Source organism: Palaemon carinicauda, chromosome 29 (genome assembly GCF_036898095.1).
Source record: "Palaemon carinicauda isolate YSFRI2023 chromosome 29, ASM3689809v2, whole genome shotgun sequence".
NCBI classification, from domain to species: domain Eukaryota; kingdom Metazoa; phylum Arthropoda; class Malacostraca; order Decapoda; family Palaemonidae; genus Palaemon; species Palaemon carinicauda.
In genome coordinates, this window is record NC_090753.1 from 75,387,015 (window position 1) to 75,412,462 (window position 25,448).

The 25,448-nt window shown below is 36.3% G+C and overlaps 1 protein-coding gene across 3 annotated transcripts; it reads left to right on the forward strand.

Annotated features, from left to right (window-relative positions):
• Window positions 1-1,479: 1,479 nt before the first annotated feature.
• On the forward strand, window positions 1,480-23,770 carry LOC137622250 (double-stranded RNA-specific editase 1-like). 3 transcript variants are annotated; one of them, XM_068352765.1, is made up of 8 exons: window positions 1,480-1,615; window positions 8,912-9,027; window positions 9,796-9,871; window positions 15,186-15,352; window positions 15,480-15,738; window positions 19,293-19,447; window positions 19,737-19,941; window positions 23,172-23,770. In XM_068352765.1, the coding sequence occupies exons 1-8, from the start codon at window positions 1,600-1,602 to the stop codon at window positions 23,264-23,266; spliced, it is 1,089 nt and encodes a 362-aa protein (XP_068208866.1). In that variant the 5' UTR covers window positions 1,480-1,599; the 3' UTR covers window positions 23,267-23,770. The 3 variants fall into 3 exon arrangements, with proteins under 3 accessions (XP_068208866.1, XP_068208867.1, XP_068208868.1); XM_068352766.1 differs by having other exon boundaries at window positions 19,740-19,941; XM_068352767.1 differs by having other exon boundaries at window positions 19,311-19,447.
• The last annotated feature ends 1,678 nt before the right edge of the window (window positions 23,771-25,448 follow it).

Genomic DNA, 25,448 nt, shown 5'->3' on the forward strand with positions numbered 1-25,448 from the left:
CCATTTCTCTAATTTTATATTGCTAGCCAACTTTTCCCTTGAGTGCCTAAATTATATAGATAAAAAAGCCATTTTTTTGTGGGACATATGACTAAAGAGAGGCTTTTTAAAATTAATTTAAAAAGTCATTTGCTCACTGAAAACATTTTTTTATGTTATTCTGTCGAAAATTTAATTTCTACACTGTGCATAACATTTATGTATTGATCTTAGGCCTACCATTATAGCAAACCTTATAAATCATATGTTTTCTCCTTGTATTTCGCGAAGATGAAGAATCTATAATAAAACGTTGATACATTAAACCTCTACAGTTTTCCGGATAGGTTGATAAAGAAACAATGAAGTAATATGAACTTTTATTATAGATTTTAGAGAAAAGGATACAGAAAATATGTTGGCTATTCTGCTATGCACGACTGCGCATTGCTTATAAAATACTGACGTCAATATTTGATTGAAATATTTTAGACTTATACGATTTAATCGCATGAGTGCTAATGCAATATTAGTTATTTATATTTCGCAATAGAGAGTTATTTGTGCATATGCTGAAAACAATTCCACGCTACGCAGTAGAACAGATTCAATAAAGCAGTGTAGCCAAATTGTAAACGCACTACAAAATAACGGAAAACTTCTGAACTCTAATTAATCGAAAGTTTGTAGCAGCCTCAAGGATCACATCTTTTTACTTTAGTGCAATTGTTTTGATAGATAAAAATATTTATTTTGCCACACGTACTTTTTTCATATATCACAAGGTGTCTATTTCCACATATCAACACTACGCCATCTTGGTTATATCAAACTACACAAAGTTCACTGGCCTCTCATTTTCAAGTCAGGCAGCCCAAAACAGTAACATTAACGTAATATATTTAATATATTCTTTAAATGAAAAATCCAAATTCTCTCATAGCAAATCATAAATGTTATTTTTAACCAAACAGGAAATAACTTTACTAGCTTGCTACGTTTCTCGAAATTTTTTTTTTTTTTATAATTTATCATGTAACGCAGGTATAGATTTTATACAAAGTAAATTCGATAAATTTTTATATTTAGTAAACCTTTGGAAAGCATTATATTTCCTCAATATATAAAGAAAAGCAAAAAGCCATTTTATCTTGTCTTGCGCATTGTGTTTAGTGTCTCGCCTTCCTCTGAATTTTTCAGGAAGACAATTTTATAATCATTTTCCCATTTTATAAACATTTGGAAAATATTATATTTCCCTGATATATAAATAAAAACACTCTAAAATTATTTTCAAATATTATATTTTAAAAGATAAAATAACTTGACTAGCTAATTTCCTCTATTTTTCTCCAATAAATAATCCCGTAATGCGAGTCTGAATTTTATAAAAAAGGTAATTTTCTTAATTCTTATAATTAATGAATCTTCGCAAAATACTAAATCTTCCAAATATATATGTAAAAAACTAAAATCAATTTTATTCCATCTTGCGCATTGTGATAGTCTTCGTTTATGGGTAATGGTTGGAATTGGCAACACTGTCCAGTCAGACGCCTTCTACGACGCGTTACCGGTCTTTCCAACGCCATCAACGCTTAACCCTAAATAATCAACAAGATGCTGAGAGGACGAGGTAAATATATCTTAAATAATAGTATATTGGTTGGTGAATGTTTTGATGTAAAGCAGTCCAATTTTAAAGTTATATAATAGCCAGTAAATAATGTTTTTCTTTGGAACTCGCCGGTTCGGTCCAAAGCTGACGCCATGTTGTAAGTGCAAAAAATGCCGAAGGAAATCGAAATGACCCCTCTTCATATTCTAATGTTAAGCAAACATTAAACCCCGTTTATGAATCTCTTAATAGGTAAAGAGGATCTATTATCGGAAAGGTCTGTCGTAGTTGAAAGCGGTCTTTGATTCTTTCGTCATCCCTTTAAAATCCTATATCGGTTAGCAGCTTTAGCCTATCACTTAATTCTCTCGTATTTTCTAATTGGTTTTTCGTTCTGTACGGCTGCGGTTGGATTAGAAGGTCGGACAAATCAAAATGTAGGATAAATATTTACTATATCGCAGTATACCTAACAAGGTAAGAAAAAGCACAAGAAATACCGCGTAAGGTTTGTTATTAGAAGAATATTGAAAGTGTAAGGAAAGACTAAAATCTTGACCTTTTGGGGGGGGGGGGGTGGTTATGTATGATAGCGGCCACCTACATGTATTGCGTCTTGAAATACGGCAGGGTAAGGGGGGGGGGGGGAATGTTGGGTAAAGTTTTACTACATTGCAGATTATCATGGACAGAAAATGTTTTCCTGAAGTAAATGACGTAATTTGACTTTCATTTCAACCACAAACAAACAGAACAATCAGTTCGACTAACTTCAAGTTGCCGAATTGGTTGTTGTTGTGGTTGAAATGAAGGTGAAAACCGGTTAAATCACGTTATTTACTACAGGAAAATATATATTTTCTGTTAAAATGTTTAAATATAATGAGTCTTGTTCCAATTCAGGCTCACTTCACTTTAGTAGGTAATTTTGTATATTATTACATCTTGTGACTACGCACAAGAAATATATGATTTCCTATAGCAAATAACGAGATTTAACCGATTTTGATATCCATTTCAATCGCAAACAAACAGATCAACCAATTTGGTTAGTTATAAGTTGACGAATTGGTTGATGTTATTACGCATGAAATGAATGAGAAAACCAGTTAAACCACGATATCTACTATAAGAAATCATATATTTCCTGTACGAAATCACACAATGAAATACAATATAAATGAACCATATAAATATTAACACTGTGGACATATATACTGAGTTAAAATATATAAACAACAGATGGCGGGGACGATAACATAAGCAACGTTACCAATGTTTGACAGAACTACCAACGATCACAGTGTTACCAACGGCACGATGTCATTACTAGAGGTACAAATAAATTTTTCCATACGTAAACTAAATAATACTACCATAAAAATATTACACAATAAATAAAGAGTACCAAAAGGCCACAGAACCTAACAAACCCACCTAACCTTGCCTAGAAGTACCCCGGTCACAAAACACATATAATAAGAATGGGGGAATGACTTACCTTGATACACAGTACTACCAACGGAGACGAATAGTACACAGAACTACCAACGACACGATGGCATTACTAGAGCTAGAACTGCTAAATATCTCCTCAGATATATTCAATAATTTCTCCATATAAGTGGTACGAAATATATAAAAAGTACAGAAAGGCCACAGAACCTAACAAACCCACCTAACCTTGCCTAGAAGTACCCCGGTCACAAAACACGAATAATGACTATTGAGGAATGACTTACTTTTATGAAGGAAACGTCGAAACTTGGTGGACTCGGAAGGAAGAGACTGACGGATTAACTTGTGACTGGGATTAAGAAAATGGTCAACATAACCTGAATTATCACCAAAATTACCATGGAATTGAGCCACTGCAATTAGATATGGAATGCTGCAACCGGTACAAGTTTCTATAATATGTTCCATCTCAAAATACGCGAAAAAAAACGCACTAGTAACGAAGGACGAGTAACTAGGTCAAAGGTTAAAACGGGAAAGGCAGGGGAACAATGGGTCGGAAAACAGCGCATACAGAGATAAAGGAAGGGGGGGGGGGGTAGGGAGATATTTGAATAGGCCTAGAGTGATGATTGGTTAAGGGAAAAACAACGAACAAAAGAGAAAACATGAATGAACTAAATACGGAAACTAGACGAAAGAAAAGTTTTATAAGACACAGAGGAGAGAAAAGGAACTAACCAACAAAAATAAATACAAACAATATAGGAAGATAAAATGGAATGAACGTCAAATAATAGTGAATGGGAATATAAAATGAGGAGATCATACCGAGAATTAACTGGATAAAAAAACTAGTCCAGGGTAAGTATTTATGTGAAACCGGGAAGGGATAAAGAAATAACCCAACAAATAAAACCAATATAGGAAGGTAAAATGGAATAATATTGAATGGGAATAAAAAATGAAAAAATAACACTAATAAAAAGAGTAAAAGGGGGAGTGGAAACTCCTGCGCAGGGGGCGGGGGGATATATGCGCAGATGGGAAACTGATGAAACGAACGTATGTACAAATGGGAAAGGAATTAACAAAACATAAACCCAATATAGGAAGGTAAAATGGAATGTATGATAAATTATATTGAATGGGAATATAAAATGAGAAAATAATACGGTAATAAAAAGAGTAATAATGGAGAGAAACGAAGGACGGAAGGTGGGGCGAACGAACAAACGAACAAATGGGTGCTAATGTTAGCATGAAACGCTAACATTTGATCTACATCAGGTATGGAATGCTAACATTTAATCTACATCAGGCGTTGGCAGCACTGGTTACTGTACTACTACAAGAAATAACCTTTGAAACGGCTCCTCCCAAATATATCCAGGTATACTGATTTGTCTTTTTCTACGGTTATAATAAATACCAGAAAGAAATGTATAGAGAAGAAAAGGACTGAATTACGGATATATATCGATTCCCCAGTATGTTTTCCCCACCCAAAACCCCGAGTTCCCACTGGGGGTCCCCCATTATCGGCGGATATAGATGTATATATATTTCTGTAACTATTCATTTGCGACGGGAACGAGTGTTATTTTCGGAGGGAGCGTAATTTTTCCTATAAGAAAAAGTAGTTGGAATACTAGGATACATTGAGATGTAATAATATACAATGAAACCCTTTAGTACTGGCAAAAGGTAATGTTGAGCTTGTCACGCTAACATTAGCAATGTTACGATAATTATGTCTACATGGGCAACACTAAATACATTGGTTCTTGTTTTGCCACTGGCTCGCTTCGCTCGCATGAAAATAAAACATCAAGCTCGTATGTACTGGCAAGCGGGAATGTCGAGCTGCGCACGTTCAAAAACTAGTAAAACTAACACACTAAAATTAAAGAAATTAATGACTTGCTTTTATGACCTGGACGACGAATCTTGTGGGTCACCTGGGTGTTGTGACTGTGATGTCTTAACTTCTGTATATCCACATGGCCTTTCCTTGTTTTCTTAGCTAGTTTAAACGTTGGGCTATTACATTATGAGATATAAGAAAATTATCAACATTGGATGCCGTATCAAAGAATTCACCGAAATGCAATTAAGTATGGAATACTTTAGTCGTTACAAGTTTCTACGACTTCCATCGTAAAATACGCAAAAAAGACCCCAATTGAACTTACTAAGACCTGTTTTGTACAAAGGTTTCCATGGAAAAGGGGTTGTTGGGAAATGTTAACCCCTCGGTGCAAACTTTACATACGTATGGGTTCGTGATTGGTTAACGGAAAAACAACATAGTCTAGAGAGTAAACATGAATGAACTAGAATGGGAAACTTGTCCAGAGTAAGTATTTGTGAAATTTGGTTGTGACAAGGTAATAACAAAAGGTAGAAAGGAATAATAGCTAGATAAATGGAGTGTATAATGAATAATATTTAATGGCAATATAAAATGAGGTGATTTTATATGGTATTGGATAAAATTTTGTAATTCAAGGGTCAAACGTATTATGTATACATGAGTATTACATAAAAGGAATGGTATAGCTGTACTGGATCAAGTAAAATCCTTGAATAAACCAGGTGACGTCGTATACTTGAATGAGGCAGGTAAAATGACGGGGGGAAATGCGGAGGGGTTATAAGAGAAGTAATTCTATTGGTGGAGCCGTGGGAGGAGTATATGCCCAGGTCGAAAACTGCTATGTATAAACGAACGAGAGCGACAACAATCGACCCGTAGAATGTCAACCAATAAATGAAAAATATACCGTTAGTATAGGATATAGATAATTTGCGTATTTTTACATTGGTTTATTATACATCCAAGAAGGGGAGCCTCTTTAGTTTATGGGTACCAGCCAAAAATAAGTACAAAAATGTCCAAAATCGGCTCTTTTTCAAGGGAATGATCACAGAATGTAATATTAAGTTCACAAAATTTGTAAATGCTTGTCCCAACAATCCACATACTGGGACCACTCTGCGTATGAAAGGGGGAAACGTGCGAGAAAAATGGATAACTATCCCAAAATTCCCCTCCTAACCTGACCTACAAGCCGTGTCCTTACCTTCCTCTTGACCTCGTGTATATATGTGGAAAAGAAGAGAATTATGATACAGAAAGCTAAGGTGCCGCCGATGGAAGGGTGAATCCCTCCGCCCAGCAACTGAACTGAATTAATGTGCTTTCACTGGATTTTGACCGTAAGTGCAAATAAACAAAAGCTTACTGTTAAAGAACCGGGTTACTTTTTAGAGATTAATGGATTTCTGCTCCACCGTGAGGTCACTTCGGTCACTAAACAAGTAAAACCTCAAGCTCCTGGGTACTAGCAAGCGGTGCGTGCTGAGCTGCACACGCGAACCTCTAAATTTCTAATAAGTTTTTATTAGCAGTAAAATTGTCGTTTTCAAAGAAAACCTAAATTTTTCTAAATTAAACGCCTGTTTTTTAGTTGGAAAGCTTTTTCCTTCGTACTTATAATTAAACCAAAAAATTGGGTGTGTCTCAGAACTGCTTGTCACGCTCAGGCCTACATACATGTCCAAATATGGTAAACTTTGTCATATGGCAGGGAAGGCAGGAGGAGGAACTACATACAAATAAACGATTAGGAATAGTTCCATTGGTAGAAATAAAGTGGAAGGTGGTCTTGTGCGCAGGAAGCAATAAGTCCTTATCGCACAACAAGCTATCCACAAACTGGAGCAGATATGTCTGACTTCTAAAAAATGTAAACAAAAGTAAAAATATGTTATCGATAAGAAGGGTTAGTTTCACTGTTATTGAATCGCCGTACTCTGTAGTTCGTTGGGATCGCCAGAAAAGTAACATACTAGGACTACTCAGTGCGTTGTATATAGGCAAACTTATTCTTTTGAAAGTAATTGACGATACATATGAAATATATTTGACATGAAAATATGATTTTACAGAGATGATAGGCGAGAGTAAAAGGAATGAAATTATGATAGGCGAGAGTAAAAGGAATGAAATTATGATAGGCGAGAGTAAAAGGAATGAAATTATGATAGGCGAGAGTAAAAGGAATGAAATTATGATAGGCGAGAGTAAAAGGAATGAAATTATGATAGGCGAGAGTAAAAGGAATGAAATTATGATAGGCGAGAGTAAAAGGAATGAAATTAGTTTACAGCAAGGTTACAAATGTGATCTGTGAAATGTCCTTAGAGCTGTGAAAGAAAAGTAAATAATGTAAGAATTTGGAAATTCATAACAAAATAGATAAGAATTATATAGATGGAGACATTTTCTCGGTAATTATTTAATTGATAATTTTGTATGCCTTTAGATGTAATATTCTGATGGAATTCCGCCAAACGGTAGCTCTCGACAGCTTGCCAGTGTCTTAGTTGATGGAAGGTAAATGGAAAGAGCTGGGATGGGGGTGAGCGACACACCTATGTCTTGCCTAAGCGAATGCTCTCTGTGTGATATGAGGAGGATCACATATTCCAGCATAGAAATTCACTGAGATAGCCCTTACATAATGACCAAGAAAGACTAGAATCGCGTGTCTTTGTTTTGGGGTGATATGAGGATAGCTATGTGTATAAGCTGTTGGACCAGGTAATGAGGGCTCACCAGGGAATGTCTCCATTGTCCAAGGTAAATTAGCCTGTACACATTTAGGAATTAAAGTTAGAATCCCCAAACCTTCATTTGATAATCTAAAGAAAGGAGCCGGGGATTTTTTTAGTGAAGTATCCTTAGATCTGGTATACGACAGTGTGCTGCACTCTTTAGTACGATGTCATCATCTCCCGTGCCTATTGACGTAAAGCTCCAAGGTTAGATTTCGCCAGTTGTCTATCTTGAGCTTTGATTCTCCATTCATTATTGCCTACTTCATGTTTCATAGGCCTTAGCCATGTAGGCCTGGGTCTTCCAACTCTTCTAGTGTCTTATAGAGCCCAATTAACATCTACCCCTCGCCATGATCTCATTCACATATGGCACTCGAGTAATCTCATAGTTTCATTTCTAATCCTGTCATGCCATTTAACTCGCAATATCCTTCTGTTGGGTATGATGTAGAATAAACATATTATTTAAACTTGCATATGGGTTATATTTTTTAATGATATAGCTTGTACTTGCACACCAATGTACCTGGCATGGTTTGACGTTCAGTGTACATCATCGCAGTGAAGAGGTTTACGTGCCACATAGTGATAGTTTAACAGCAGTATCCAGCTTTGCTGAAAGCTGGCGTCCATTCAAGTTGTTTGTATAGTTAGGATAAATTCAAATAAATCATCTACGCTTGTTGACTCAAAGGGCCTCAAATTACTTTTTAAAGATTGTGGATGGGGGTGCAAAAGAACTGGAAAAGTTAATCCTGGCATTTAAAGATTCTCTCTGGCATTACATGAAAAGATTCCTTATGTTGTACACTGTTCTACCATGAGCATGTGGCTGGCAATAATTTTAAAAGGCATGAAAAATATTAGCTTAACTATTTTAAATAGGCTGCTTTGTTTTTTATAGTACACAATTTTTAGCACCAAATTAAAAAAAAAATTCAGACCCATTTTAGGATTCTGTATAATAAAAATGTGTGCCTAAACTGTTGCAAATAGCATTAGGTTGTGAAGAGCATTCTATGTAGTTAACATTTTATACATTTTAAAATTATCCTCACTGAAGCAAAGCTGTACATTGTATGTTTCTGGCTTATGGATTTTCTAAGCTTGATAATTAGCACTTTTGTAATTTACTATAACTAAATATTTCTGATAGCACCTATACTTACTGCCTGTAAGTGGAAGGGAATATTATTTATCTGTTTTTTAATCTGATTTTGAATGTTCTAGGTCGCCGTGCTTGGAGGGATACCCCAGTTGAGCCTCCAGTGGTAGAAACCCCTATTGAGGAGACAAACAATTTGCTACCTTCGCCATTGGACGTGAAAATGATGGATGCCAGTGATGTAAGTGCTTTGTTTCGTCTTTGTTTTCAGATAAGGAATGGTTTCTGCCTAAAGAGCAAGCTTTAGTAAGTGACTAGGCCAGAACGGGAAGGTTGTACGGTATATTGTAGATTAGCGAATTGCTGGTTCTCTAGTAGACTTGTGGTGTGCTCATACATATTCTTGAGATAGGGAATGTTAATGGATTTGAGAAATGTTGTTAAGGGATGTTCTGTCCACTGTAAGGGTACGTCAGCTCTTTGCAGCCTCCCTTCAGCCCTTAATCGCATACATTTTAGTGTACAACTACAAAAAGTCCCCAACTTACAAACGATAAGATACAAATTCAATAGAAAATCACAAATTTAAGATTAAGAAATATTGTATTAAAACTGTTTTATACAGTATGTAAGATGACATTTGTAATAACCACACATTTTCTTATGAAACCCAACTATTTATTATTTTAGCTGGGAGTCATAGGCATGGTAGTCAGAGTACTGTTACCTAGGTCAAAAGTTACAAATATCTTGCAAACAGGCTCATGGAACCTTGATAAATTTTGTAAGTTGAGGACCTGTTCCCTCTGTCTTATTGTCCAACCTCTACATTTTTAACTCGTAGTGCCACTGCAAGGTTTTACCCCATTTGTAACGTGCCCCATAATGATTTCCTTTCAGTGGTGACACTGGTAGAAGTTCAGGGGTGCCCATAAAAGCTTATTTATATATCTAGTTTATTTTCCCTGCAACACCCTTATTTTGACCAAAGATGGTTGTTCCTTTTTAGGGGGCCTCTGATAATGAGATGCCTATGGAAGGAGAGGAGGAGAAGACGAGGAAAAGGCCCTGGGAGAAACCTGGAGGTGAGTTAATCTTGTAAACAGGAAGTAATAGAATACAGTATTTTTTGTATACTTTGAGGCACCTCTTTAATTTAAAGTGCACAATCAGATTTGATCTGTGATTTCTTGTTTGAAATAATTTGTGAAATATAAGAGGTGTGGAGATTTAATATTTTGAAGTGTTACAACTCGTTATTCCTTTAATGATGTGGGTAAAGTGTGCATTCCCTTTGTGTTAAGAGTTTGTTTCCCCTTCAAAGTTTTTTGTCTATATTAAAAGCAGGAGATTCAGTATGTAACCCCTTATAAACATTAATTTTCATGGTGTGCATTAAAAGACTAAGTTTTTTTATCAAACGGAGAAGTTCTACACCAAAAAAAAAGAGCCAAGGTTTGGTTTTCATCCTTGCGCCAAAGACGATATGCACACTCAGCATTAGATTTCGAAAATGCTTATCACAGTAGGTTGAATTGATAATTTCTTTGAATTTGTCTTTTCAGTGCTTTTTCGAATATAACACACTATTTCTAGAAAATTTAGAATATGCCCACTAAGATAATTTGTCAACTCGCTCATGCTTTATTGTATTTTATAAATAATTGTATTCATATGGAAGATTTCTATTATGTGTTGGGAACAGTTAAGCATTTGGGGAGAAACTAAATTCTGGGATATTTGCAAAAAAAATCATTCAATGTTCAGTTATTTCCATGAAATAAAGGTAAGGTATGAGAAGCACTGATGAGAAGTTTCATCAATAGTATAATTATAAATTTAATACTCATAATTATAGATTCCTCAGTTTACACAACCTAAATGCAGTTAGTGTCAGTGTTTTTTTGTAACACGAACTGTGTTTTTTTGTAACACGAACTGTTCTATGTATATTTTCAAGTTTATTGCATGCATACGTTCAACTTAATTTTTTCAAGAAATTTATAAACTAATTTGGATGTATGCCTTAGGATCTGAAGAAACTGGTGAACTCCAGCTGTAATTATGTATCAAATTTAAATTACATGTACCTCCATGCATGTCATACTGTTACATTTAAGTTTTATTTGGAATCAGCCAAGTTAATTATATATTTTTATACATATATATACACACATATATATATATATATATATATATATATTTGTGTGTGTATTAGGTATATATATATAATCTTTTGTACTTTGTTAGTATGCAGTTAATACAATGTTAGTATGCAGTTAATACAAGCATAATTTAAGTCTGCTGTCCTGTCTGAATTGTAAAGTATACTGTGAAATGAAGTCTTCCACTCTTGAGGTTCCAGAACAACTTTCAACGCAAAACATCGTCCTTTGATAGGAGAGTGCCCTAAGCGACGCTAGAATGACCATTAACATTAACAGGCCTATAACCACTGGCAGGACAGGTGGTGCTGAAGTGCCTATCGAACATTTCTGTCGGACACACTCTTTACTTCGTCTGCAAGCGGGGAACATACTCCTACCTCTCTAATTATGGCTGTTTTAACCTGTTCTCAATTTTGTTGGTTAATTTTTTGTTTTCTCTTCAGAAGTGTATTGCACGCATGCAGATGCTTTCATGTTAACTTTTAATAATTCAAGGTTATGCAATTTTTCCTGGTAAAAACAGCAAATGTGTGGTAGGTTTTTCCATGCCATTATTTTAATCATTGTTCCTGTAGCACGCACAGTTCAACCCCCTCGCCTTGTGCTGTTGTAAGACAACAATCTGACCCTGAGGGTATTTGTTGATCATTGCTGAACTCCTGCTTCATTTGGGGAATGTACTTGAACGTGTGGCATCTGTTCTGGTGCTTTATGAAGTGCCTTCTCTTGTTTGAGAATATTCATTGGTTTTCAAGACATTACCTCATCTTTGTTGTACTCTTCAGACTGATACATGATACTTGGACATGTCTCGTTACGTTTACATAAGTCACTGCGGTACAGAGAACCAAACCTAGACAAGGATGCAGTACATGGTACTGTAGCCTAAGCTTCTGTTGTCTGTGTTCTGACCGAGCACAGCACTCGGAAGAAGGGTCCCCTCACATTTTGGAACCAAGGATCTGTCTCTTCATTTTAAAGATGCAGGAGACCCTCCCGTACATAAGCATGATCTTGGATCACTTGTATACACTCGCATGGTATGAAACCAGATGACCTGTTACATGGTCTTCCACCGCTTGGGCAGTCCATGCGTTGGATATTTCCTGTGCTAATGCTTGACCGGGAATGGGAACAATGATTTTATGTAACTGAGAGCACAAGGCTCTCTTCTTGGATTGCATGTGGAGAGACTGCTTAGAAAGCAGTTTCTTCGGTCAGTGAGTCTCTGCTGTGGGATCTGCTTCTCATGACTATCCTACTGGATCAACTAGTTCCCTGGTAGTTCCCTACTTGCTTTTAGTTAAGTTTTGTAAAATCATGAGACCTTGGCAAATCTCAAGTTTTTCATCTGGTACAAAGGCAGTGACCTTCACCCCAGTCGGCTAATCATTGGGCCAATTGTCCTGAAGTGATGAGGTAGTTCCCAATTCACTAACTTCCAGTGGTCTGCATCTTTTTAATTACGTTGCTGTAGAAGCAACGCGGAGTGGGTGAAGGGTAGCTGTGACTCAATGTAGAGTAGTTTGCTGTTACCTTCAAGGGTCTAGGTCCTTGGAAGGGCTGTCTTTGCCATGCCAACGGGGTCGGCTTTGAAGAGAGCTCCAGTTGTCTATTCCTCTTATGTGTCTGACCTTGTAATTTCAGAAGGGGCAGTAGATGTAAAAAATAAGGAAAAATTCAAGTATTAGCTGTGCTTGCACTTTCAGTGGCATACCAGACTTTCCCTTGTAAGTCTCCGAAAGTTCTGCCTTTGTAAGTTAAGGGGGGAGAAGCACGCACACGTAGACTGTAATGAGGGTTCTACAGTTCTGCTCTTTCCTGTGGATGAGTTGTCAACTAACTTCTCTGCTGAACAAGTTTGTTCATCAAACTTTACCATAGAGACAAAGTGGTCTGCCACTAGAGTAGTAAATCTACACTAATTTCTTGAGAGAATATATATTACCTTTACTCCTTTCGAATGGTTCGTCTGTTGCAATGGTTCAAGTCTGTTGCAGAAGTCTTTTCTGCTACTGTTGTATATGACAAGGTACACTGACAACTGGCAGGAAAGTTTAAACCAGCCAGTAATTTGGTTCAGAAGGGACTTCCTTCTGTGGACGAGTCTTGTATTGAATGGCAGTGCTTTGTCTTCTTGTAGGAACAAGTTTCAATCCGGAAGAGATTTTCATTTTTCCTAACTCTACGAACCTGAATCTTTAAAGTTGTACTTCCAGGCCCAAAGGTCAAGAGTAATTGATGTACGAACGGGTGGGCACGACACCTGCCTGTGGCTATAGTTGTATGAAATTTTAGTGGCTGTTTCAGCGTCGCAGAGGTCATATTCCCTATTATAGGACCGTGGGTTGTATAGTTGAGGAACACGTGAATAACTTTAAATTTGTGATATTTCCTGGCTCTTTGTAATATTTATTTTATTTCAATAGATAGCACTTTGTTTTAGTTATTTTTAATTTTGTTTGCGGTTTCCTTTTTTGTTTTGCTTGGTTTTGTTTTAGAATTTTCTGCACATCAGTGCAAAATGGTTCTCATATGACAGTTCTTTAGTGTAATAAATAGTTCAGTTCAGCTGGTGGCATGTAGTTTTGTGTTATTAACAAAAATGTTTTTGTAAAAGTGAAGGGCAGGGTGCGATTTATCTCGAATCATTATTTTTTAATGTCTAAACTTCACAGAGATTTGTAGTTTTGATATATGCTCGTAGCAAAATGATCCTTTAATAGCAAGAGTAAGATATTTATACCTAACCATTTCAGATTGTCTTCAAAATAGAAATATTGCCTTTCCAATTAGTGTTTACTGTACTCTCTCTTTTAAAAATGAAGATTCTGAGCCTTAATTATTAAGTTATGAAAGGTTTATTGTTGTTGTTATAAAACTAGATTAATTGCTTGGGGGGGGGGGGAGATACAAGATAGGCAGTGTTTTTTAAGGGTGATATAGATTGGATTGATATTAATTTTGTGGGTTTCATTTCATAGGAAAAGAAAAGGGTTGCTTGACAAGTTCCAGTTGTTGGCATTAAACTGAATTTACATACGGTATATCATTCTGTTCCATGGAAGTAAAGGTCTGTTGGTAGTTACATATGTCTTAGTCTATTTAATTCCATGTGGTAGTTAACTGCCACGTTAGTGTACGTCTTTTCGACTAGTTGGTTGTATTTGTCATGTAACAGTAGTTTGGTCATTACTAGACTTAAACTTGTGAAATAGTTAGTTCTACATTTCATAGATCTCAATGGTGCTTCTTTCGTGTATAGCACGTCGTTGGAGCAAATGTTAGATAAGGTTGTTTTTTTTACAGTAGTTTGACAAGATCACTTGGTTAAATTCCTCGTTCAGACTTATCCAAAGAGTTTTTCGTTCAATCTTATGGCAGGGTTTACAAAGAATTGAAAGAAAGCTGACAGTTAAAGTAAGATTAGTTAGGATTGTAGCAATGCCTTCAGGTAAACTACCTGAAATAATTGATAAGGTTACATGTCAAACGCAGATGGGATAGGTGTAATCTCTTGAATTATTTGTACTGTACTGCAACTGGAAGGGTCTGAGGGATTAGTATACAACTAGATGGGGAAGTGGAAGGAGAGAATTGATGAGCAACGGTTATTTGTTAATTGTCGGTCGAATTGTTGTTTGGGAAGACTTTAGTTTGGTGATGTCTTGGCACTTATTGCTCTCTTCTTTGTTTTTGACAGCGGGATAGGTTGTCAACCGCACAAGGTCATCATTAGTCCCCTAACCTGTTATGTCTCCTCACGACACTAGTTAATATTAGCACACCAGAGTCAACAGAGAATTTCTTGTAAATGTGTTTAATTCTTATACATATATAATTTATATACTCTCTTCTAGGTATAACATTTACAAGTAAGTCCTAGGTTGACAGCCGCGCTTGAGGCTGGGTGCTTGCTTAACAGTCGTAGAGACATTTTCAGAGAATTTTAATTGAAGCGCGTTGCCCACACTTGTCATAGCTGTATTGACTGCAGTGGAAAGTATACATTGTGTACAGTGTCTAATGCAGTCATTCCACATATTTGGTGAAAATCTGGCCTGCCCTAATCTAATCTTGCTTTTTGGGACATGTTTTTACACTTGAAGACATTGTTTCTGTGTGAAAGACATCATCCTTATATATAGCTGTATTTATTTATATTTGTGCAAGTTGATTTTCCTATCAATGACAAGTGTGTTGCGACCTTTCAATTAATGTGTGGTGGCAGGCGTCAAGGTTAAAAGAAAGAAGGTGCCTGGAGCCAAGAATTTGAAGATTCGAAGGTACGTTCAGCCAAAGAATGCAGTCATGTGCCTCAACGAGCTTCGTCCGGGAGTTGTCTATGCTACGGAGCAGGAAGGAGGAGTCAGTCAGCCATTCTGCGTGTCTGTAGAGGTAGTGTATAAGATGCTATTTGTCATTCTCAATGCTTTAAGAACTGAAATTTGATAAACTTGCAATTTTAGAAAATATTTTGAGAGTAGGAGATTGTAGTCTTTTAACAGATTTGGTTTGTTTTTAGGTTGACAATCAAAAGTACCGTGGATTTGGCACCTCAAAGCAGCTGGCGAAGCAGGCAGCAGCAGAAGCTGCACTTATCAGTTTTGTGAAACCACCCGTTGTTGCAGCCAATGCAAAAGAAGCAAAAGAGGAGGACAAGACGCCTTGGGCAACTCTGGCATCGTTTGCCATTTACAAACTGTTCAACGATTGGCGTGATGGTCGCGTTGGCATGTGTCCCCCTCCCGCTGCACAGCCTTACGGCACAGCAGTGCCTCCAGGTAAACACGGCTATTTAATTTGGCTTAGTATGTTTTCTCTTAAGCTCAGGGTCTGTAGATAGTTTATAGGTGTTGTGTGGTAGTTCAACCAATCGGTAAAGGTTTATGGTAACTAGCGCTATCTAATTGGGAAAACTAAATTAGAGGCACAGATAGAAGGTTATTCAACTTATTCTTGTTTTGATTTTTAGAAGATGTAGTAATCTTTATGAATCTGATTTTGAAGGGTCTGTTCACTTACTGTACACCTATATATTTCAAAGATTAATGGTTTTAATTTGGTATTTTAAAAAATATAATCCCATCGAGTTATTGAAATATACCGTATAAACTATTTTACCCTTTAATTTGGAGAGGTAAACTTCTCTAATCTTACATTTTCTAGTTGAAGTAACATATGATTAAAAGAAGCTTTAATTTTTTGTTTAAACCGGTAATGGGTAATCATATACTTGGATAAACTACGTAAAAAGCTGCCTATACGAGTTCCTTGATTAGAGTACAGTAGTACATCCTGGGAGCAAGCTTGCAACTGTGAATGGTTGGATCCTGTAAGTTTTCCCCATGAGAAATTAAAAAAAATTCACTTTGCATTCCACACAGCCATAAATACTCAAATTTTTAAAGATATTTTATTGAAATTTATTATTTTCAGATTATAACACGCATTAGAAATTATTACTAATCAATTAATGACAATGGAACAATATAAGAAAAAATTACTGACAACCTCAGACTTGGGATTTTGGAAATTCAGAGTACAGCCTTAGTTGCTGGTGGAATATCTTCTATCCAGTACTGTATTTCAAAATTTTTTTTATTGGAAATAATTTTTTTAATGCTAAAAAATCATTAGAATGTATAGTTACTTGTGCATCCGTTGTTAGTATTTGGTTGGTATCGAGAGGCAGGATATTGTTAAATAAAAACCCCCGTTAGTTCGTCTTCAAGGTCTGAAAGATGCATAGGAAAATTGTCCATATGTATCCATGTTTGGAGAGGGTTTTCCTAATTGTGATCTAAAACCTCAGACTCATTCCACAAATAAAATGCTGGTCGCCCAATCCTTGTTTGACCACCGCATTATATTTAAGTTTCTTCATCTGTAGCTAGCACTAATTGAAGGACCGTGAATTATCAAAGCGATTCATCAGCCGTAGTTCAATTTTGTAATCCCTGCTGGCATCAGCAAAGGCAGCAGAACTGTATAGGCTTGTGACTGCGAATTACCCTAACCGAAGGAATGATCTTCCTCTGCATATTTGCTCAAAAGCCACTGGTCGTGTCGCAGAATGGAAGACTTAGAATCCGTGTGCCTTATAAAATTGGAAACTAATGTCTTTGTTGCCTTGACATCGGGGCTCGCAGCCTCGCTGTCACACAACACTATATAGTAGATGCTAGTTCTCATGAAGTTCTGGAACCATTCTTAGCTAGTTTGGTCACTGCTAATGGACCTGGTTCTATTTTTCAAAAGCTCGGCATACAAAATCTTTCTTTTTACACAAATAATGACTTCGGTAATTTTATCTCCCACCAATTATTTCTCATAAATACAGCGGAGCATCTTATCAAAAAGCTCGTGGCTGTTGTTTTGTCAGTGTCGGCACCCCTTCAGCATCATCAATTGGTTATGATGAAATTTCTTCAAATTAAAAAAAAATAAGTCCTGGATTTTGTGCCATTGTCCAGTTTACAGGTCGTTCACTCACGTTATTTCATGCTTTGCGATTAATTGTCCAGGGGAATAGTTATCCTACCATATTAACATTATTACTTGCTTATGAAAAACTTTGGTCTGCTTTTCACAGTTCTCACTGGTGCTTCTATATTTATAGTGTATCGTTTGAGCAAATGTTAGAATATTTGTACTGTTGTTTTTTCAGACTTAGCCAACGAATTTCTTTATGCTTCCTTTTGGCCATTGTAACAAAACTTAACTTTACAACGCAACACTTTTTTATAATGAACAATCGAGATCTCGACTCTAAAACACGTGGTCACGCCTAACAAGTGCCAAAGATGCTCGCATAAGATGCTTCTGTGATTGTTTCTCGGAGAGAGGAAGAGTCTGAGGTTCTTTCTGAGTAAGGGGGTTTTGAGCTACTAAATCCTGTAAAAATCATGTGAATACTGCGTTTTTAGCCTAGTGGCGGATCTCTGCTTATCGCGCGATGCTCTCATTATTACACAGCGAGAATTTTTGCTTGTTGATACAGTATTCCTAATTCCTAATTTAGTTCAAATTGTCATGCGTGTAGTCAGTTACTCGTAACTCGAGATGAAATACCGTGTGATTGTGTTCATGAAATAATATAATGTCTGAAACTTCAATAATTTGTATATATTTCTTTACAAATAATTTTTGTTCACAAAGCATGGTGATTATTGTACCTATGAAGTTACGAAAATACAGTACTGTATTGGGATTGCCTCTAGTTAATAGATAGTTGTATATCATTCCCATATGTGCATTACTGCTATAGTCTCTGATTTTAGTTACCATCTAAATTTTTTGTTTTATTCTTTACAACATTTGGAGAAGCTATTTGAAGTGAACTACCACAAATACCAGCATGCAATTATTTTATTTTTAGTTTTGAGTAACCCTGGTTAGCCTAGATGTTATTTTATCACAAGTTCCCTTCTCAAGATTATTTTTTTTTCCTCCCAAATCCTGAACTGCAATTTTTTCATTTTTCCTTTGCTCAAATTCTGAACTAGAATTTTTTTACTTTGGTTTTTATTAAACTTTAGTTAAAAAATTAACAAGGGTGAGTTTTATACAGCCTATAAAGAAATCTTAGATTATTTTATTAGCCAAGCTACAAATGTTCGAAGGGCAGGGTGCCATGAACTTTACAATCATATTTTTAGGATTTGCATCAATTTTTTGCCCCTTAAAAGTGCACCATACGCTAATATAGCTAGCTCTGCATTGAGGGATACACCCACCTAAGATAATTCAGTAAATAGAATTGAGGCAGAGAAGCATCCTCTGCATATGTTATGAGCTTGTTTTCTAGACCAAATCACATTTTACAATATATATTGATTTCTTTACACCATTGGAAGTTCTAAAAGGCATCACATGCTCCAAGGCCTGTGCAAAAGCCGAATTGCAAACTAGGGAACAGATTATTACCTTTAGGGTAACTATCCTGAAGTATCAAGGTCCTTCCATAATTTTTGATTTCACAGTACAGTTTGATAGAGCTGTTTACACATCCTGCTTAACTGTTCTTGCTTAAATATGCATTAAATTGATTTGAGGTGCAGTCCCCCCCCTTTTTTTTCCCAAGAGTGTACGCTTTAGAACTTTGGTTGTTTTTAAGTATGTATGCCTTAGAAATGTTTAGCTGCTTTAGTTTTATGTTGGAGATGACCTTTGAACTCGCTACTGTACACATTTTAATTTACTCACAGCAAGTTTTATATCCTATGTTTGCATGGTTATCCTTTTTAGCATTATCATTGTCTGTGATTCATTTATTTCGTTGATGGGAGTGTGTAAGCTCAATATATTTTTCCATTAAACTTCCATTTTGTGACAGGATTCACATCATTTTTAGCATCAGCAGCAGAAAAAGAGGAGGCTGCAAGCGCAGCAGCATTCACGGAGGCCATTTCAGCCCACCTAGGTGGTCGTGCACCACACGGAGGTCCGCTCACAGCAGGAGGGGTGGTAACTCCCGCAGAAGGCGTCAAGGTATGGGAAGGATTCACAAAATTTTTGCACTTGAATGAAGACATATCATAAGTGACCAAAAATAATGTTTATATTCATATTAAGTACCAGCTGAACTCGGTTGAGTCCCTTGTTAGGCTGGGAGGAACGTAGAGAGTAGAGGTCCCCTTTTTTGTTTTGTTTCTTTTGTTGATGTCGGCTACCCCCCAAAATTTGGGTAAGTGCCTTGGTATATGTATATATAAATTTTTTTTCACATGGCCTTTTTTTTCTTTTCTTTCATATGGTTACTAATGTTACCCTAACGTAGCAGGAACCTGTAGTACCGAATGCTGAAGGAAAGGTTCCCAAGCCTGCCAAACAGGTTCCTGAGAATGCTGCAGCCATGCATCCAGTGATGGTCTTGCACCAGATGAAGCCTGGCATTCAATATGAAATCAGTCAGTTGAATAAAGATGGGAAGATATATTTCGAAGTTACCTGCACAATTGATGAACAGAACTTCGTCGGAGAAGGTTAGTTTGCTCGACAGTATTGAGTTAATTCCTTTTGCTTCTCGTAAGACTGAAGTAAATAATCATTTCCTAAGCTAGAATTTTGCTGTAAAATAAGTTTCTTCTGGCAGTAAAGGTTTAAGGTTACAAATAAAGCTATCCAGGTTTTAACATTTCTTTCAAAGGTTTCTGGCATAAACAGTTACATTTAATAAGACAGTCCTCTTGATGTCAAATTTGCTCTGCCTCCGGATCAAAGATCCTTGGGGAAATTCACTCTGATAAGAGCTTCTGGAAGCTCTGGTTGGCCAAGGATTTGAACCCTGACAGACTAGAAATTGAGGTGCCAGTCACCTCTTAGACCATTTATATGAAGTTTCACTCATCTGTAGCCACAGGTGAAAGTAGAAATGCACAATTTACACCCAGCTATCCCTCTGGAAATTTACATTATTTATCTGATGTATGAAACCTAACTATCCAGTCAAAATATTTTATTTTTACAAACCGCTTTACAAACTCAATTACTTTCTATGATCAAACCCCAAGAATGGAATGTGATAATCTCTCCAAAACACTCTCAAGTCCTCAAATTACAAACTTACCAGGATAAGCTTGTAGCAAGACGAATGTTCAAATTATGGCCCAGGGTACGCTTCATGTATACTTGTATGCTTAAGATTTTCAGCAGCTCATACATAAAAATTAAAGTAAGTCCTCATTATGAACTTGATAGGTTCTAATAAGCTTGTAGCAAGACGAATGTTCAAATTATGGCCCAGTGTATGCTTCACGTTTACTTGTATGCTTACGTTTTTCAAGCTGCAAATGTTAACCAATGTCCCATTTCGTTATGCAAGTGTCGTCTTGCTTACTGTTTTAAGTTACATTAGGAAGTATAATACAGTATCTTAAATTCATGATTTTAGTTGGATTTGTTTGTATCCAAACGTTTGCTATTTGAGGACCTTCTCAAGTCAACATTTTATTGGCATAAGTGTTGGGATCATGCGGACAATATAAAAAGGAAGCTGTTTATAGATGCTATTATGGTACTTTGAAATATTGTTAGAAAATGGTTTTGTGCCTTAGGGTTTATAGACTTCAATCACGTCAATAAGACATTAGCTGGGTACCTTTTTGACTCCTTATATGAATGTCAATAGATAATGAGTGAAATTTTAGAAAATGAATTTTTGGTCAGGATTTTTTTCATTGGCAAATAAGTGGTGGCTAGAGGTATTCCAGAGGTAGATGATTTGCCTGGCAGGAGGAGTGTTTTAAGAGAGCCTTAGGCTGATTTGTAATGTGTTTCTAAAACCAGAATTAAGAGATTTCATACTACTTTGATTCAGAAACTATATCACTCACTTAATTTATAAAATCTTTCATTTCAGTGCATAACCCAATTTTCATTTTCTTAGCATGATGAATAATTGGTAAGTATTTAAATTTAGGAAGAGCAAAAAAATTTATTTCATAGTGTAAGGATATGCCATAAGGCAAAGGCTGTTTTTGATTAGCGGCCCTTGCAGCTCCATTGTATGGGTGTTCTAAACCTTTCTGAGTTAGCAGTAAATGTGATAAGATCATATAGGTACTGGAAAAAGGTGATGGTAAGGAGTGGCACCTATGGTAGATGGAATTGTTTGGGAAAAATGTAGAGGGTGTAGGTCTAGTTTTGACAATAATATTTTTGACGAAAGCTTAGGGCAATTGCATGATAATTTTCTATTGGATTATTTAGGTTATCCCACCTATCATGGTTGACATTTGCAAATGGTCTCCAGCATCCCCAAATTGCCTTGTTGGCGCGATGCTTTAAATAAAAGGAATAATATTTAAAATTAACTGGGTCGGAGTAATAGTTTTGACCATTATTGGGACTTGGCTGTAAATAATGCTCTCATGGCTACAAATCTTGTGATTAGATCTCTGATTGGAGTGTTGAGGACTACAAATATACATTTTCAATATAGTATCGCAAAACTAACCCACTCTCTCTCTCTCAAATGATTTGAATAAAAATACATGCCTAATTTGTGAAATAACAAGGAAAAACTACCATATATTTTAGTTAAGGAATAATGACCTGGGAATGTTTTGATATTAATGCTTTTCTGAGGTTGAAGGAAATTCTTGTGGAAGATATTACATCAAATTTGGAATCTTGAAAGGGAAAATACTCAATCATTAGCTAGGTGAAAAATATTCTGGTTAGAAGGCATAAGGGAACCAGATGCCATGTATTAATATTTGTTTCTATGTTCGTAATTTCCTTGTTTTATGGCTATATTATGTGCTCTTCGTAATAAAATTTTACGACATTAAAACTAAAAAGATTTTTTAAGTTATTTTGAAAAATATATATTGCTTTGAAAATTATTAAAACTTGAAATAATTTATTTGAACATTAAGTTCAGAATTTTTTTTTTATTAGAATCTTCCTTTTCATGCTTGACGAATGTTTTTTATTTATTCCTTTTGACGTGTCTATGGAATAATAAATAAAGGCAAATTATACTTGTCCAGGAAAATAAACCTCAATGTATAATTACTCTTATGTATCTTGGGGAAATTATGATACAGCTGTGACAGCTCCAAGTTGTCCAACTTTGATTATTACAGGAATACCAAAATGGCCGTACAAAAGATGAATCCTTCAAAATGAAGAAAGTAGATGTAATTAGGATCTTAGGAGAAAATAAAACTATCCATTATTGAGATAATGTAATGATACTTTGTGATATACAAGGTAGCCTAGTAACTTTTGTTGGTCTGAAAAAATATTAACGAAATATCAAAGGAAATAAAATATAAACCCTCAATTTCCTTAGGCTCAGTGTCATAGTTGCCAGGTGAAATTTACCACATATGAGTTCTAATAGTGCATAAAAAACTTGCACAGTTTTTTATGCAAAGTAAATAAAAATTGTTAATATTAAGAAGCTACAATTTTTAAAAGAATTTGAGAAGTAAATGGCATAGTTTCAGTAATGTAGGAGTACTTGAAATATTCCATGAAACAATTTTCTTTTATACTTCAGAAATTTGAATAGGTATTCTTTCAACTCTCATGGCCAATTGCTTTTTGGATCTGTGCTCCCCCATACCCATATAAAGTCTTATTCTACCCCAATAACTTTTTTTTTAATCAATTTTCAGACCATGTCATTTATCCTCCATCAGTTGATGTATAATTTTGGAAACCAGTCCAAAATAGGTTATTTGAATTATCTTTCTGCTTACAGGGCCGAATGTAAAGAAAGCCAAGTTCAACCTTGCCAAAAGTGCTATTTCTGGGCTGTATGGCGTCGATTCAACCTTTGAACCTCCATCGTCATAATTAATGACGACCTAGAATGGAATATTGTTTGGCAAGTTTGTCTCGGTAGTATTTGCCAGGTCGTTCCTTCAGCTTTTGTACCAAAGTTTTCCTCCATTTTTCAAATACTGTACAATTATTGTTTTGTAAGTTTTAGGTTTTACAAATAATTTCTTGCATATAGCTTATGCATATCCATTTTACAAGTTTATGTTAATTTTAAGAATTATTTTCAATTTAGGTTTTGAGTTGACAACTTTTGCAAGTAAAAGTAGTGAAGATTGTAAAAAGTCTGAATTGACACGTGTTTTCTCATGCACTTGTTAAGTGTATGTTGGTGTAATACTTTAGTTTTAAATTTGAAATAAATGTCATGTAGGTTAGTTTACATTTGACCAGTACTGCTTCTTGAGCATGTCGGAGTTTCTGGTAAATAAATTATTGACTTAAGAGGGCTTAGGTGATGTCTGATAATCTATAAATGTTTAACCACCATACATGTAAAGAAATAAAAAGCTTCTCTCACTGCTAGATTTCTCATCCTTCTTAAAATAGATATGAATTGGCAATAAAACCAAATTTAAAGTATTACAGGTCTTTTAGATTGCAATATTTACTTTAAGTTTTATATTCTGAACCTGTAGTATGAAGGGCCAAGGGAGACCAACTCTCCCCAGGTGTTTGGTAACTACCTTCACTCTGTCATAAAAAGATCCATCTTTAAATCCTAGCGCGCAGACCACTACAAGCGCTCTAGCATCACTTCCATTAAAAAGTATACAAACAATGCTTCACAAGGGTGCCATGTTTTTAGGAGAAAATATGACTCCAAAAATCAGTCTTAGTCAAATCAACCTTTTGGAGAAGGTACTGTGTGTGGTGCCTCCAGAGACTTCGGACCAGAGTAAAAAGTAGACAGACTTGTCTATTCTATGCGGTGACCTGGTGGTAGCGCCCTTGCCTGATGATTGTCAGACCGGGTTTAAGTCCCGGACTAACTCGTTAGCATCTCTGGCCACATCAGTAGCCATTGGCGGGCCCTTCTTGGTCCTAACTGGGGTGCTGATCATATGTAATCTGTTCAGTCTAGGCCCTTGTCCTCTGGGGTTCATGAGTGGCTTTTAAATCTATTTCCTTAAGAAAACTAACAAGTCAGACTGACTTCACAAGGTGGGTTAAAAGGTTACTGGCTTCCTGACATACCATTACATTACTTCCAAAGTGCTTTGCCTGTTTGATTTTACCATCTGCCTCGGACTAACTACAAGGGTCATAGGTGTGCCTAGTACCATGTATGGATGCTGTATTTCTTTGAAATCCTTCAGGGTTGTTTTAATTTTTTAAATGCCCCTAACTTACAGAAGTTACAAAATTGCATATTGGCAAAGAACAAGAATTTTTGTTTGTCCAGGGTTTTCGGAACGAAGACAATCTGCATGCCTTAGTCAAGGTGGTTGTCATAATGTGGATAGCCATGTTAAAATGGTCCTGTTGTTTTGGGTGATTTGAAACCAACTACTTTATAAAGACTGATTGCTTTGAATAACTTTTGGGATGACTTGGGATACAAGTTCCTATCTTGTGTTGGTCAAGATCTTTTTCGTAGATGGAATGTATATCTTCTGAAAGGCAATTGTTCCATCACAGAGACTTATCCCGAAACACTTTCATAGGAGTTACCTGGAACCTCCTCTCAAATGACCAGAGTTTTGTGTAGTTTACCCTACTCCCATTTTCTATCATGATAGGCCTAGCGGAGGAATACGTGCCCTGAGGGCAATACCAAGCCAGGCCACATGCTTCCCAGGTCGTAGGCTTCGGTAAGTTTTCTGGTCGCGTCGCGTTATCACACGACACTCCTCTGCTCTCAGTGCGACCCTTTGTGTCTCGCGGCCACGTGGTTACCACATGGTCCGTTGTGCTCTGCCCACGCGCTTAGTGCTTTCGCTTTCATTGTGTTTAGGGTTCTCATTTTTTTTGTTGTGCTTGTGTCTAGTGTTTTCGCGATTGTGTGCGATGGACCATGCTCGCCGTTGTCCTGGGCCTAGAGCCGGGAAATCCTGTGGGGCTTTTTTGTCTAAGCCCGATGTGGACCCGCACACGCTTTGTTCCACGTGTAGGGGTAAGGTGTGTTCTTCTTCGGACACGTGTCCGGAATGTGCTGACTGGAGTGAGGTCCAATGGGTCAAGTTTGGGACCAAAA

What these genes read in the sequence shown, in the direction of transcription:
- LOC137622250 (XM_068352765.1), top strand. An exon ending in AAATGATGGATGCCAGTGAT is followed by an intron (nt 9,028 to 9,795) that starts GTAAGTGCTTTG and finishes GTTCCTTTTTAG; the next exon opens with GGGGCCTCTGATAATGAGAT. An exon ending in GCCCTGGGAGAAACCTGGAG is followed by an intron (nt 9,872 to 15,185) that starts GTGAGTTAATCT and finishes GTGTGGTGGCAG; the next exon opens with GCGTCAAGGTTAAAAGAAAG.